The 15,032-nt window shown below is 41.5% G+C and overlaps 1 protein-coding gene across 6 annotated transcripts in view; it reads left to right on the top strand.

The window, feature by feature from the left end:
• The window catches only part of MED11 (mediator complex subunit 11), an 81,987-nt gene extending 68,165 nt beyond the window's left edge, over positions 1 to 13,822 (top strand). For all 6 annotated transcript variants that reach the window (XM_075850148.1, XM_075850154.1, XM_075850125.1 and 3 more), the window contains one exon: positions 13,255 to 13,822. In XM_075850148.1, the coding sequence (XP_075706263.1) occupies positions 13,255 to 13,395 (141 nt within the window). In that variant the 3' untranslated portion in view covers positions 13,396 to 13,822. The remainder of the gene's footprint in view (positions 1 to 13,254) is intronic.
• Positions 13,823 to 15,032: the final 1,210 nt, after the last annotated feature.

The raw sequence follows: 15,032 nt of genomic DNA, 5'->3' as shown, positions 1-15,032 counted from the left end.
AGAAATACCATTAATGACGGGGTAGGGAGACAGACAGGTGAGCCCTAATCTACCCGCCACTCAGTCCCTGCCTACTTGCACGGCCCGTCCTAGGCGACGGCGTACAACTGGGCGACGGTCCCTACGCTCAATATGTGCACGACAGACAAACAGACAAGGGTACACAGAAGCTAAGGGAAATGGGGCAGTTGCTCACGGCAACACCGTGAACAACAAGAGTAGTGAACAAGCCGAGACAAACCAGGAGTGTACGAGGTACCAAACGCAGAGCAGGAGAGTAGTCAGTTAAGCCAGGGTCAATATGAAGCAGAGGTCAATAGTACAAGCAGCAGCAGCAGAGCCAGGAAACAGGCAGAATCACAGGCAAAGGAGGAGCAGGAAATGAAGGTATAAATAGACAGAGGGCGGGAGCTAGCTCCGTCTGGCCAGGCTGTGATAGGCTCTCCCACTTCTCAGCCTCCCAGCCCGAGTGGTAGATGATCGAGTCACTCTATCAGACTTTGGAGCAGGTGCAGACTGATTAACCACGGGCGTCGACACAGAAGCTGTGTCTGGCAGATCCTTTACAATACCCCTCAATTTTCCCTAATCTGTTGTTGCTGGATTTATGGCAGAGCCTGAATGTATTGGAACACCACGGATTTTGAGGCCTCATTTTACTTGGATGATTTTTGGGCTTGTGTCATGTTTGCATAGGACTAAAAAATTGTGCAGATACTACTCCATATTACAAATCCTAGGTATTCATCTAGGGGTATAATGAGAATTTTTAGTTTTTGTTATGGAGGATGTTAAATATTTAAATGGTGAAATGGTTATGATAAATGAAAGAGACGGATGAAAATAAAATTTATTACTCCAGAGAGGTGTGGTATATCCGTAAGCACTCGTTCATACACGGTCCAGGGTAGGAGGGACAGGTGTTGCACTGGTATGTCGTGTAGCTTATGCCTCTACTGGCAATGACCGAACTCCTTTTCTGGGGGGGCAGCTTTTTTTCGCTTTGGGCGGCACTTCACCTTGAAAATTCTGCTGGATGATCCTGGGGACATCACTACTTGCAGAGGTAGAACTTTCTCCTCTACATTACCAAAGGGAAGGGATTTGATTACCTTCTGGTATTCCAAGTATGTCCTGACCAGTGCTCCTGTAGATGACAAAGGAGTTGTACAATTCCATTTGGATGAAGCACGGCGCTTTTATTTTTTTTTGTGCCAAATTTTTGTTTTCTGCATGGTATTATACGGCTTCAGCATCTGGTTCGATATGTCCACTCCCCCCATAAATTTGATATATGCCTGGATGCAGACAGGCCGTGACGTGGTGGTGGATGTTGCACAGTGACAAGGGAGCAGGTGGCGTCATGGATCAATGTCCGCATTAGGACATCCTCCTTGTCCCTGAATTTTAAACAAGGACACCTGCGCTATGGAGCGCCCTGCTCTCCCTACGCTGCAAAGTTTGGCTAAGAAGGGTTTTTGGGAGATGTTTTTTTTTTTTACGGACTGTCCCACACGCCACAGTTTTGTGTTTTTGTTTTTTTTGGGGTCCCCCAGGCTCTTGAACAGTGGTACACTTGTGTACCAGTTGTCAAGGTACAGGTGCTATCCCTGACCAAACAATGGGTGCAGGAGGTCCCACACAATCTTCCCATATGTGGTCAAGACGGGAGGGGGGCAGTACGGGGGCTCAATGTGACTTTCCGTTCCCTCGTAAGTTTTAAAATTGTGCATGTAGCCCGACTCTGACTCGCACAATTTATAAATTTTAATGCCATACCTGGCACGCTTTTTGGGCAAATATCTGAATTTCACCCTTCCCTTGAAATGTACCAGTGACTCGTCAATGGCAATTTTTCTTCCAGGGGAATACGAAGAGGAACATTTTTGGGTCAAATGAGAAATAAGCGGTCTAATTTTGGAGTCGGTCGAAATTGGGGTCATCCGTGGGGGGCACTGGTAATTATCATTATAATTTATACATATTTGGGTTGCCTCAAAACGAGCCCTGGACATTGTGGTAAAGAATATTAGTGGACCAATAGGCCTTCACTGATGACTTCTTTGTTAGGCCCATATTCAGAACCAATCCCCAGTACTGCAGCATTTCTGCAGTGTTGGTGGGATGGCACCTGTATGGCCTGGCATAAAAAGAACTGGGGTTCGCAGAAAAAAATCGAGCACATAGACTAGTCTGCCCGGAAAAAGAGCTTGAAAAATTCAATTTCGAACAGCGCTGCTGTCTAGACTTGGACCCCTACAGCAGTAGTAAGATCTGGTACTTGGGGGGTGTAGGAGCTTGGGGGCAACCAACTTAGGTGCAGGTGTAACCTGAACTATAACCCTCCTGCGAGGAGGTTACTCTGTGTCACTTGAGGACAGTGCAAAAGCGGATCCAGCATCACTCGCACTCTGTGTCCGATGCGAGCATCTCATATGCATCCTCTGCAGTAAATGCCATTTTTTTATGTACAGTAAATGTATATGCATACTGTGTTTATATGTAAAATATATAGAATGTTTTTTTTCACTTTTTTTTAATTGTTTTTTTTTTTTTATGACCCTAAAATCGATTCAAGTACACTGACAAAAAGACGCTGACGGACACGAACGGTCTGATGCTGACTAACACCCACTAAACGCTTTTTAGAGGTTTTATTTTTTATTCATGAAAAAAAACTACTAAAAAAACTCCCTTATAATAAATTAAACCAATATGTCTCGACCTATACAATAGAACCATCAATCATCACAGACGCATAATGTCCATACAAATCCTTTATTATACCACAATTGTGGAACCCCCCCCAGAAACAACAAATGTACATACAAAAATACTTTTAAAACATAATTAAAAATGATCCCTCAGACGATAAGCTATATACCAAAAATTGCCATATAGAATCAATTAGATAAAATAGTCTGAGAACAAACTTTACAATAATTCAGGGAGTGCATAAGGTGAACACCTTCCTAAAGGATACACAGCCCACACAATGGTAAGTCTATGATTGTCAATACAAAATCACAAAGTGTATAAAGCAACTAATACAATTACTTGTGGCTGCTTATGGACTCCAAGGAAGACACCTCGACACGCGTTTCGCACCCTTCGTCAGGAGAAGATAAGTGAAGTGGAACAGGGCTTTTAAATAGTACTTCATTTTGGCTGCGGCCAATGGCGCATAGCGATTGACAAAGTCAGAGTACGTGTGCAATCTGCGTCAAAGGCGAGAATGCAGACAAGGGAACATACTCCCCTGCGTGCACTTCCGCCCACAGTCTGACAGCTTCCGGCCATACGTGCGAGAGAGCCTCCGCAGCTATTAATGGAAATTGTATCTACTGGATCTCAAAGAATTCCGAGCCGAACATATTAAGGTAAATTCGGGGATCCATCAACAGCCATTCTGCCAGAACATATTCCTATTTTCAAGAACACACCCATAAATACTTTACTCAAAATGGCTGATACATGGTTAAAGTATAATTATCCTTATGTATGATCCAAAATACATCATTAAAGTGCATAATAGATACATAAGTCACAAAATATAGTCCAACATCAGTGTTCCACACAAACATTGGAAATCCATCACATGGACCCCATCCAAAATCACAAATAAGAGGGGAAAGAAAAACATAAAAGTTGACGGACCCCATTAGAGGTGAGTCATAGGAGAAGTGAAAAGAGAAGTAACCCTCTATACACAGTGAATAAAACATAATTAATATTTACTACATACAAATTTTTTTTAGAATATACATGCCAAATGTGAAATACATGGGGCCAGGTACAAAATCCCCATGAGTGAAAAGTTAAATAAGACCTACATAGAAATATATATATATATGTACACAAAAAATGTCAACCGCACAGTCCAGGTCTCATAAAAATGAGGGTGCAAGCCCGCCAGGGATACGGCCATAGTTTCCCAAGGTATATATTTTTCAAAAAACAGGCAGCTCTCAAAAAGTTGTAGCAAAATTAGAAAAGGTGCTTTATTCCATGAGTCCAATACAGCAACGTTTCAGCTCTTCAATAGAGCCTTTTTCAAGCTAGTGAATGCACACTCAAACAGCATATATATAGGGGAAATACAATCAAGTGGGAGGTGCTTACATCACATGGCAATCCACCATGTGACCACACATGCAGTGAATAATGAATGAGCAATTATAAAAAGAGTTAACAACACCACATGCAATGTTATGACCTGCCAGTGTGCAGGTTCCAATTCATAAGTGACACAATAATATTCTGTGAATCTTTGTGATTGTACATAATTGGTTACAGAAATCACCTGTGAAAATAGTACATAATAATATGAGGAAAACGCACCATGTTGTAATCGGCCATAGTATTTCAAATGCTGCCGCGCTAATCACGGCACCCTTCGTGCGCTACTGCGCATGTCCGGGAAGTAAAATATGTCAGGAGTGTACTATTACATTGCGCATGTCCGCGCATGCGCAGTCGCACCGACTACGTCAGGATCGCCATTTTTATTGTGGGAAAAGACGATATCCATCCATATCGTTAGATATTAGGATGGAGGAGAGCCCCAAAGATACAGCAGGCAAAGGTGTGGCACAAGGTATATAGTGTGAACAGCACCTTAAATTCGAGAGTCCACTAATTAAACTAAATTAGTAGTGGCACTACCTCCAATGTTCAATACATATATATATATATATATATATATATATATATATATATATATATATATATAATTATAACATGTAGGAAGACAACCTATTTTTTAAAATTACGGATTTGCGCAACCTAGGTTATAGCTTTTTGGGAAAAGAATATGTAGGAGCATCCACAGGAGCGCACTCAAGGCTCAACCATCATTTAAGGCGAAAAAGCCAATAAGTGCACGGGTATGGAAAACGCACACTAGCCACATTTGTAGTGTGAATAGGTGCCTATAAACCTCCCCACTCAATGCTGTATAGGGTATCTCATAAACACTGATTATTCAGTCCCACACTATAAAGTAGTGTATTATTCCCGGGAGTAGTTGTCACTCTACATTTAGTATTGGACACAAATCGTCATAGACTAAATTATAAATAAATAAGGGACACTATGTCCTCCTGCTGAAAATGTATGGGCTCCACCTACACGACCCTCTGATAGACATAGTGCTGATAACGCTTGATACATACAATACTGACATATAAACAAGAGTATGATACAGTAGATAATCATTTTTATTGTCAATATAAAAACGTTTTCAAAACTGATAGCTAATTATTAGCCGATTACACTTCTGGTGTGTTCTTCCATTTCACAAAAAAGCATGATCTGTGAATAGATAGAAAGCTGAAATATTAAAATCAGACAAACACTATAAAATCAAGATACCTCCAAAGAGGCTGACATCAGTGCAGTTCAAAGGGACATAGAGGGAAGAGGCAAGTTATATAGCATTACCCAAAGGGAAATCAATATTTATCCCAAGTGGTCTTAGGGTCTTTAATCTATGTATCCACTGTAATTCCCTCGTCTTCAATATTTTAATACGATTACCACCCCGTCTGAGCGGAGGGATGTGATCTATGATACAGAATTTGAGGTCTCGTTCATTGTGTCTCAATTCAGTAAAATGCTTTGATACCGGAAGATCCAGTCTCTTTTTACGTATTGTGTACCTGTGTTGATTTAAACGGGTTTTAACATCCAAAGATGTTTCCCCCACATATAACAGGTGACACGGACATTGGAGTACGTAAATAACAAAGGTGGTATCACATGTAAGGAAATGTCTGATTAGAAATTCTCGACCCGTGTCTGGATGTTTAAAGGAATGACCCTTCAACATAAGTGTACAATTCGTGCAATTGAGACACGGAAAACTGCCCTTTTTAGGGGGATGTAAAAACATTTGTTGACCGACCCTAGTGGGACCCATATCTGATCTCACTAACTTATCCTTGAGGTTTGGTGGTCTCCGATAGGAGAACATAGGCATATTCTGGAACTCCACTACCGTTTGCAAACACCTACCCAACATAGGCCAATGTTTTCAGACAATATTATTTACCTGACTACTCATCTCAGAAAACGTTGAGATGAAAGGAATTTGTTTAACCTGTGGTATACGGTTTTTATTTTTAAGAAGATCTATTCTGGGAGTCAATTCTACCCTTTCTCTGTGCTGATCCAATAGTCGACTCGGGTAACCCCTATCCCTAAACTTCTCAGCCATTTTATCAAGGCCAGAGGCCAGCCTATCTGGTTTATCTACAATCCTTTTAGTTCGTAAAAATTGGCTAACTGGTAAAGATTTCCTTACATGTGATACCACCTTTGTTATTTACGTACTCCAATGTCCGTGTCACCTGTTATATGTGGGGGAAACATCTTTGGATGTTAAAACCCGTTTAAATCAACACAGGTACACAATACGTAAAAAGAGACTGGATCTTCTGGTATCAAAGCATTTTACTGAATTGAGACACAATGAACGAGACCTCAAATTCTGTATCATAGATCACATCCCTCCGCTCAGACGGGGTGGTAATCATATTAAAATATTGAAGACGAGGGAATTACAGTGGATACATAGATTAAAGACCCTAAGACCACTTGGGATAAATATTGATTTCCCTTTGGGTAATGCTATATAACTTGCCTCTTCCCTCTATGTCCCTTTGAACTGCACTGATGTCAGCCTCTTTGGAGGTATCTTGATTTTATAGTGTTTGTCTGATTTTAATATTTCACCTTTCTATCTATTCACAGATCATGCTTTTTTGTGAAATGGAAGAACACACCAGAAGTGTAATCGGCTAATAATTAGCTCTCAGTTTTGAAAACGTTTTTATATTGACAATAAAAATGATTATCTACTGTATCATACTCTTGTTTATATGTCAGTATTGTATGTATCAAGCGTTATCAGCACTATGTCTATCTCAGGGTCGTGTGGGTGGAGCCCATACATTTTCAGCAGGAGGACATAGTGTCGCTTATTTATAATTTAGTCTATGACGATTTGTGTCCAATACTAAATGTAGAGTGACAACTACTCCCGGGAATAATACACTACTTTATAGTGTGGGACTGAATAATCAGTGTTTATGAGATACCCTATACAGGATTGAGTGGGGAGGTTTATAGACACCTATTCACACTACAAATGTGGCTAGTGTGCGTTTTCCATACCCGTGCACTTATTGGCTTTTTGGCCTTAAATCCTTAAATGATGGTTGAGCCTTGAGTGCGCTCCTGTGGGTGCTCCTACATATTCTTTTCCCAAAAAGCTATAACCTAGGTTGCGCAAATCCGTAATTTAAAAAAATAGGTTGTCTTCCTACATGTTAGAATTACATATATATATATATATATATATATATATTGAACATTGGAGGTAGTGGCACTACTAATTTAGTTTAATTAGTGGACTCTCGCATTTAAGGTGCTGTTCACACTATATACCTTGTGCCACACCTTTGCCTGCTGTATCTTTGGGGCTCTCCTCCATCCTAATATCTAACGATATGGATGGATATCGTCTTTTCCCACGATAAAAATGGCGATCCTGACGTAGTCGGTGCGACTGCGCATGCGCGGACATGCTTAATGTAATAGTACACTCCTGACATATTTTACTTCCCGGACATGCGCAGTAGCGCACGAAAGGTGCCGCGATTAGCGCGGCAGCATTTGAAACACTATGGCCGATTACAACATGGTGCGTTTTCCTCATATTATTATGTACTATTTTCACAGGTGATTTCTGTAACCAATTATGTACAATCACGAAGATTCACAGAATTTTGTGTCACTTATGAATTGGAACCTGCACACTGGCAGGTCATAACATTGCATGTGGTGTTGTTAACGCTTTTTATGATTGCTCATTCATTATTCACTGCATGTGTGGTCACATGGTGGATTGCCATGTGATGCAAGCACTTCCCACTTGATTGTATTTCCCCTATATATATGCTGTTTGAGTGTGCATTCACTAGCTTGAAAAAGGCTCTATTGAAGAGCTGAAACGTTGCTGTATTGGACTCATGGAATAAAGCACCTTTTCTAATTTTGCTACAACTTTTTGAGAGCTGCCTGTTTTTTGAAAAAAATAAAATAAATATATATATATATATATATATATATACACACACACTACCATTCAAAAGTTTAGGGTCACTTAGAAATTTCCTTAATTTTGTAAGAAAAGCACAGTTTTTTTCAATGAAGATAACATTAAATTAATCAGAAATACACTCTATACATTGTTAATGTGCTAAATGACTATTCTAGCTACAAACGTCTGGTTTTTAATGCAATATCTACATAGGTGTATAGAGGCCCATTTCCAGCAACCATCACTCCAGTGTTCTAATGGTACATTGTGTTTGCTAACTGTGTTAGAAGGCTAATGGATGATTAGAAAACACTTGAAAACCCTTGTGCAATTATGTTAGCACCGCTGTAAACCGTTTTGCTGTTTAGAGGAGCTATAAAACTGACCTACCTTTGAGCTGGTTGAGAATCTGGAGCATTACGTTTGTGGGTTCGATTAATCTCTCAAAATGGCTAGAAAAAGAGAGCTTTCATGTGAAACTCGACAGTCTATTCTTGTTCTTAGAAATGAAGGCTATTCCATGTGAGAAATTGCTAAGAAACTGAAGATTTCCTACAACGGTGTGTACTACTCCCTTCAGAGGACAGCACAAACAGGCTCTAACCAGAGTAGAAAGAGAAGTGGGAGGCCCCGCTGCACAACTGAGCAACAAGACAAGTACATTAGAGTGTCTAGTTTGAGAAATAGACGCCTCACAGGTCCTCAACTGGCAGCTTCATTAAATAGTACCCGCAAAACACCAGTGTCAACGTCTACAGTGAAGAGGTGACTCCGGGATGCTGGCCTTCAGGGCAGAGTGGCAAAGAAAAAGCCATATCTGAGACTGGCTAATAAAAGGAAAAGATTAATATAGGCAAAAGCACACAGACATTGGACAGAGGAAGATTGGAAAAAAGTGTTATGGACAGACGAATCGAAGTTTGAGGTGTTTGGATCACACAGAAGAACATTTGTGAGACGCAGAACAACTGAAAAGATGCTGGAAGAGTGCCTGAAGCCATCTGTCAAGCATGGTGGAGGTAATGTGATGGTCTGGGGTTGCTTTGGTGCTGGTAAAGTGGGAGATTTGTACAAGGTAAAAAGGGATTTTGAATAAGGAAGGCTATCGCTGCATTTTGCAACGCCATGCCTTACCCTGTGGACAGCGCTTGATTGGAGCCAATTTCATCCTACAACAGGACAATGACCCAAAGCACACCTCCAAATTATGCAAGAACTATTTAGGGAAGAAGCAGGCAGCTGGTATTCTATCTGTAATGTAGTGGCCAGCGCAGTCACCAGATCTCAACCCCATAGAGCTGTTGTGGGAGCAGCTTGACCGTATGGTACGCAAGAAGTGCCCATCAAGCCAATCCAACTTGTCGGAGGGGCTTCTGGAAGCATTGGGTGAAATTTCACCCGATTTACCTCAGCAAATTAACAGCTAGAATGCCAAAGGTCTGCAATGCTGTAATTGCTGCAAATGGAGCATTCTTTGACGAAAGCAAAGTTTGAAGGAGAAAATTATTATTTCAAATAAAAATCATTATTTCTAACCTTGTCAATGTCTTCACTATATTTTCTAGTCATTTTGCAACTCATTTGATGAATTTAAGTGTAAGTTTTCATGGAAAACACACAATTGTCTGAGTGACCCCAAACCTTTGAACGGTTATATATATATATATATATATATATATAATAAATGGTTATGGAATCTCTAGAGCGGTGCGAGTCCAAACGGCAACCACCCCAGTTGAGGGATCCAGTACACGAGCAAATCGAAACAAATATACTGATATTATTAAATATTTAAAGTGCATAATCAGTATAAATATAATCCATATATGTGATCATAAGGCCTTATTCACACGGACGTGTCCGTTTTGCGCATGCAAAGAACGAGGCGTTTTGCGTGCACGAAAGGTCCGTGTGGCATCAGCATATGGTGCGCGGCTGCGTGATTTTCGCGCAGCCGGCATCATGATGACACTCTGTCTTTATGTTTACAAACCGAAAAGCACATGGTGCTTTTCTGTTTTCATGCATTGTTCTTACTACTGTTGCGCGAATCACGCGCGGCACCCGGAAGTTCTTCCGTGTGCTGAGCGCGATTTGCACGCACCTATTGACATCAATGGGTGCGTGCAGCGCGAAACACGTGCAAATATAGAACATGTCATGAGTTATACGCTGCGTGAAATTCACTGACAGTCTGAACGGCCCTATTCATTAACATAGGGCCGTGCGACGTGCGTGAAAATCACGCACGTATAACACGTTCGTGCGAATAAGGCCTAAAGGTAATATACCTTAATAAGGTCCATGTTTCCTACAATTAAATTTTATTGTAATATAATTTACATCCACAAAGATACCCCCCCCCCCCCCAAAAAAAAAGAAGAAAACACAGAAACAAACCTCTACCCCATAAATATACCATATAATATATCTAAAACAAAACATCCATATATCAACACCGAGTATGATCCCGGATTTCAGTCAATAAGTAGATCTTCCAATCACAGTCTGTTCAGTTTTCCGAATAAAATATGTATTTCCCGTTCCACACACAAGTAGTATGAATATATGTGTGTGTATATATATATATATATATATCAGTATTAAAGTTAGAATTCTCATAAATATATTTAGAGATAAGATGCAAAGCTTAGAGATTCATTTAGACCCTTTGGTGTCATAGTGTCCAATGTAACAATCCCCTTTAATTCTCTCCGTAGGAGTTGTCTAAATGGATCACCTCCTCTATTCCCCTCGTAAAGACTATCGATACCCTTTACAATCAAAAGCCTCCAGTTGCTGTTATGGTACTCCCTAAAATGTCTCGTAAGAAGTTTACTTCTATCCCCAAACTCATCCACAAAGTCTTTCGGTAAAATACCCTTAATGTCACGATTGTGTTCCATCACGCTTGTTTTTAATTCTCTAGTAGTCATTCCAATGTACATCTTGTCACATGAACAACGAGCGTGATAGACCACATTCCTGACACTACAATTAACAAAATGGACAATCTTGTAGTTCCTAGAGCCTTCTGTACCGCAGAATCTGTCCTTTCCATAATCGAACATGCCCCTCCGTTACCACGTGGCACATTACCCCATCTTGTTCCCTTTGATCCAAAAATATAAGTCAGGGGTGGGACATAGTGACTGCAGACCAGCATATCTCATAAATTTGGACTACACAGGGGTGTCATTGCGGGGCTAGGGGTAGTTATTTTTGCCAAATATTTGTGTAAAGGATTTGCCAGACACAGGTTCTGTGTCGACGCCCGTGGCAATCAGTCTTCACCTGCTCCTATGTCTGTGAGACTGACTCCATCTTCCACCACTCAGGATGGTAGGCTTAGGAGTGGGAGAGCCTATCACAGCCTGGCCAGACGGAGCTAGTTCCCGCCCACTGTCTATTTATACCTGCCTTTCCTGTTCCTCCTTTGCCTGTGATTCTTCTATGTTTGTTTCCTGGCTTGCTGCTGCTGCTTGTACTACTGATCCTCTGCTTGTTATTGACCTTGACTTTCTGACCACTCTCCTGCTCAGTGTTTTGTACCTCGCTCTCTCCTGGTTTGACTCGACTCGTTCACCACTCTTGTTGCTCACGGTGTCTCCGTGGGCAGCTGCCCCGTTTCCCTGCTTCTGTGTACCCCTGTCTGTTTTGTCTGTCTTGCACTTACTGAGCGTAGGGACCGTCGCCCAGTTGTACCCCGTCGCTTAGGACGGGTCGTTGCAACTAGGCAGGGACTGAGTGGCGGGTAGATTAGGGCTCACCTGTCTGTCTCCCTACCTTGTCATTACAATTTGTCTGTTTTAAGTAAAGCCCAATAATTCTTAAAAATCCCTCGCATGACATTCTACTGTGTTGTAACCTGAGATGAATCTTAACACATTGTCAGATCTCCTCTTCGGTCTTGGTTTGAGTAGATCGCTTCGCCTTTTTGATTTTGCATTCTCAAACTCCTGTTTTACATTAGCTTCATTGTATCCCCTCATTTCAAACCTCGAAATCCGATATTTCGATGGGGTTTCAAAGCATTCATCTGAGGAACATATGTGTCTTGCACAAAGGAATTGCCCTCTTGCAATTGCCTTTATGATGTGTTTAGGGTGGGAGTCGTCTGCCATCAAAAAGCTTCCTTATACACTGGGAGAGGTAGGGGGGTGATCACAGTTAGGGTATGTTTGCATGATGTGTTTCCTAGCGTATTTTGAGGTGTGAACGCTCCTAAATACGCCTGAAAAAACGGTAGTTGAACGCTTACAAACATCTGTCCATTGAATTCAATGGGAAAAGCAGCGTTTCGTTCATATGGGGCGTTTTTTTTTAAGCCGCCGTTTTAAATAGCGGCGCGTAAAAAGGATCATGTCCCTTCTTGAGCCGTTTTTTGGAGCTGCTTTTCATAGTGTCAATAGAAAAACTGATCCCAAAACGTCTAGAAAAAAAACCTCAACGTTTTTAGCTTAGAAAATGGCTGAATATCAGAGGCTGTTTTCTCTGAAAACAGCTCCGTAATTTTCAGCGGTTTGAATATACCCTTAGGGAACTGTGATCATGGGATTAATGGTGTCTTTTTTTCACTTTTCTTCTCCAACAATGATACAGGCTCTGATCTCTCCGACATGCATTTACCAACAGAGCAGATCCGAGCCTGTAAACCTATTTTACTGAACTTCTGTTCTCCGATTGGTAAGTCTGTACAGACTAACCAATCAGAGTGATCTCCGACAAAGGACCGCTTTGATAGGACCATTGTACTCTGCTCAGAGACCATGGCAGACTCTCTATACAGTTAACCGCCACTGCGGTGTAGCGCCGCACGGCGGTTAACTTTTAAAGTGCAGACGTATCTGCACGTCAAAGTGCGCACGTTACTGCTCACCTTGACGTGCAGTTACTTCAAGGTGCGGGAAGGGGTTAAGAACCAGATTTTGGTGTACTATCCACAATGTCCATCCATAAAATTGCAAGTAGATAAATTGGCTTCCTATAAATCTAGGACTGATGACCATCCCTGTACAGTTCTGCGGAATATGTTGGCTAAATGAGAACCAGAAATAATTAGTTTCTTCTTTACATTCACTGCGTGTTATTGGTGTATGTTTGTCATGGCTTCTGAAATTTTTCGATTTTTTTTTTTTTCCTCTTAACAGGTAGCCACAGGACAGCCCCATGAAGGTTCCAGTTACAGTGCTCGCAAGGATGGGACAATGGCACTCAACAGAATGGACTATGCTCGGGTGAAGCTAGCTGAGCTGTGTAGAACATGCGAACATATGCTGGAGCAGCCCTGACATTCATTAAGAAATAAAAAAAACTGTTGACATTTCTTAGTGAATCTGAAAGATATGAACCAAACAGCAGGATTGGCATTCTGTACAGATTGAGTTGTGTTTTTTTTACTATGCATGTGCATTGCATGAGAGCTCATTTTAGATTTAATCCGTGTTCTTTGAGACAAGATAAAATACCTTTTACTCATTTATGATCTTATGAATTGTAAATCCATTTGGATGTTTTGTATATATCGGGCATTACTCTGTACTATAATCTTGGGACTTGCAGGTTACAAATTTCTTGCCCTGGTTATCTGCAAACCTTCATGTTTGGGAGAGCTATGTTTATCGATTCATCAACAGAATAATCTGTCAAAGCCCTTGTGATAAACTTAATAAATGTCTACAAGGGCATAAAAACCTCTTATGTTCTTGAAATAGATAAGTGTTTCCTAGTTTCTGTCTCCCTCCATCCAGTGTGATTACTGGGATGTTTTGTCCATAGTGAAATATACCTACTCGCAGTGGGAACTGTAGAACTCAGACCGTAAGGGTGTGTTCACATCCGCGTTGTGTTCTATCAGACCTTTCAGGAACACGTTTTTCTGACTGAATCAAAGGCGCAGTCGACTACGGAAACCTTACGGAACGGAGACAAACTGAAACCATTAGCAACGGAAGCATTACCATTGAAATAAAGCTATGGTTTCCGTTTGCCTTTCTATTGATGGGTTGCCCTGATAGAAAGGTCTGACAAAACCTAACGCTGATGTGAACAGGCCCTTAGTTAGTTTTCTTCAGGTTCTTGTGGTTTTTTGAAAACCACCCAAAACACAAATTCTCCACAATAGTGCAATGTGATACATTTGCAGCATTGGAAAGCTTTTTTTTTTTTTTGGGCAAAATAAACCAGTTGAAGGAACACTAAACCTAGGAATGCATGCCGATTTGTAGAAATCGCAAGTATTCCTTTCCTCCGGATTCTTTTTATTGTTCGGGACTCTAGCACTGCTCCCGATGTCCATATTTGGGTCAATTCATAGTTTTCCGATTGCTGGAGTTCCTGAGCAGGTCAGTGACTTCAGGGGTTTCCTATCATTGGAGTTCCCAAGCAGAGCAACGGCTGATGCTCTGCCCGTGGACTACAGCACTTCTGCCAACGTCACTGTCCATATATGGAAAACGAAGTCCGCAGCAGTACTGGAGTCCCCGAGCAGAGCATCAGCTGATGCTCTGCTTGGGAACTCCAGAGATAGGAAACTCCTGAAGTTACTGACCATATGTGGACAGTGACTTAGGGAGCAGGGCTGCAGTCCCCAGACAGATCATTAGTTGATGCTCTGCACAGGGGCTCCAGTACTGCTGCTGATGTCCCTGTCCATATATGGACAGTGACTGTGATGGCAGAAGTGCTGGAGTCCCCAGGCAGAGCGTCAGCTGATGCTCTGCTCATCAACTCCAGCGATAGGAAACCCCTGAATTGACCAAATATGGATGTCTGGAGCAGTGTTGGAGTCCCAAGCAAAGCGCTAGCTGATGCTCTGCTCGGGACTCGAGCAATAGGCAATGTGACAGCCCCTTGCAGTCATGTTCACGAAGTGAGCCCTCAGACATTTAGGTCCGTGTTGGAGCGCCATCATTATTAGAAAAGCTCC

Source organism: Rhinoderma darwinii, chromosome 1 (genome assembly GCF_050947455.1).
Source record: "Rhinoderma darwinii isolate aRhiDar2 chromosome 1, aRhiDar2.hap1, whole genome shotgun sequence".
NCBI lineage: Eukaryota > Metazoa > Chordata > Amphibia > Anura > Rhinodermatidae > Rhinoderma > Rhinoderma darwinii.
Note: the sequence above shows the minus strand (reverse complement) of the source record. Positions and strands in the feature narration are given on the sequence as shown.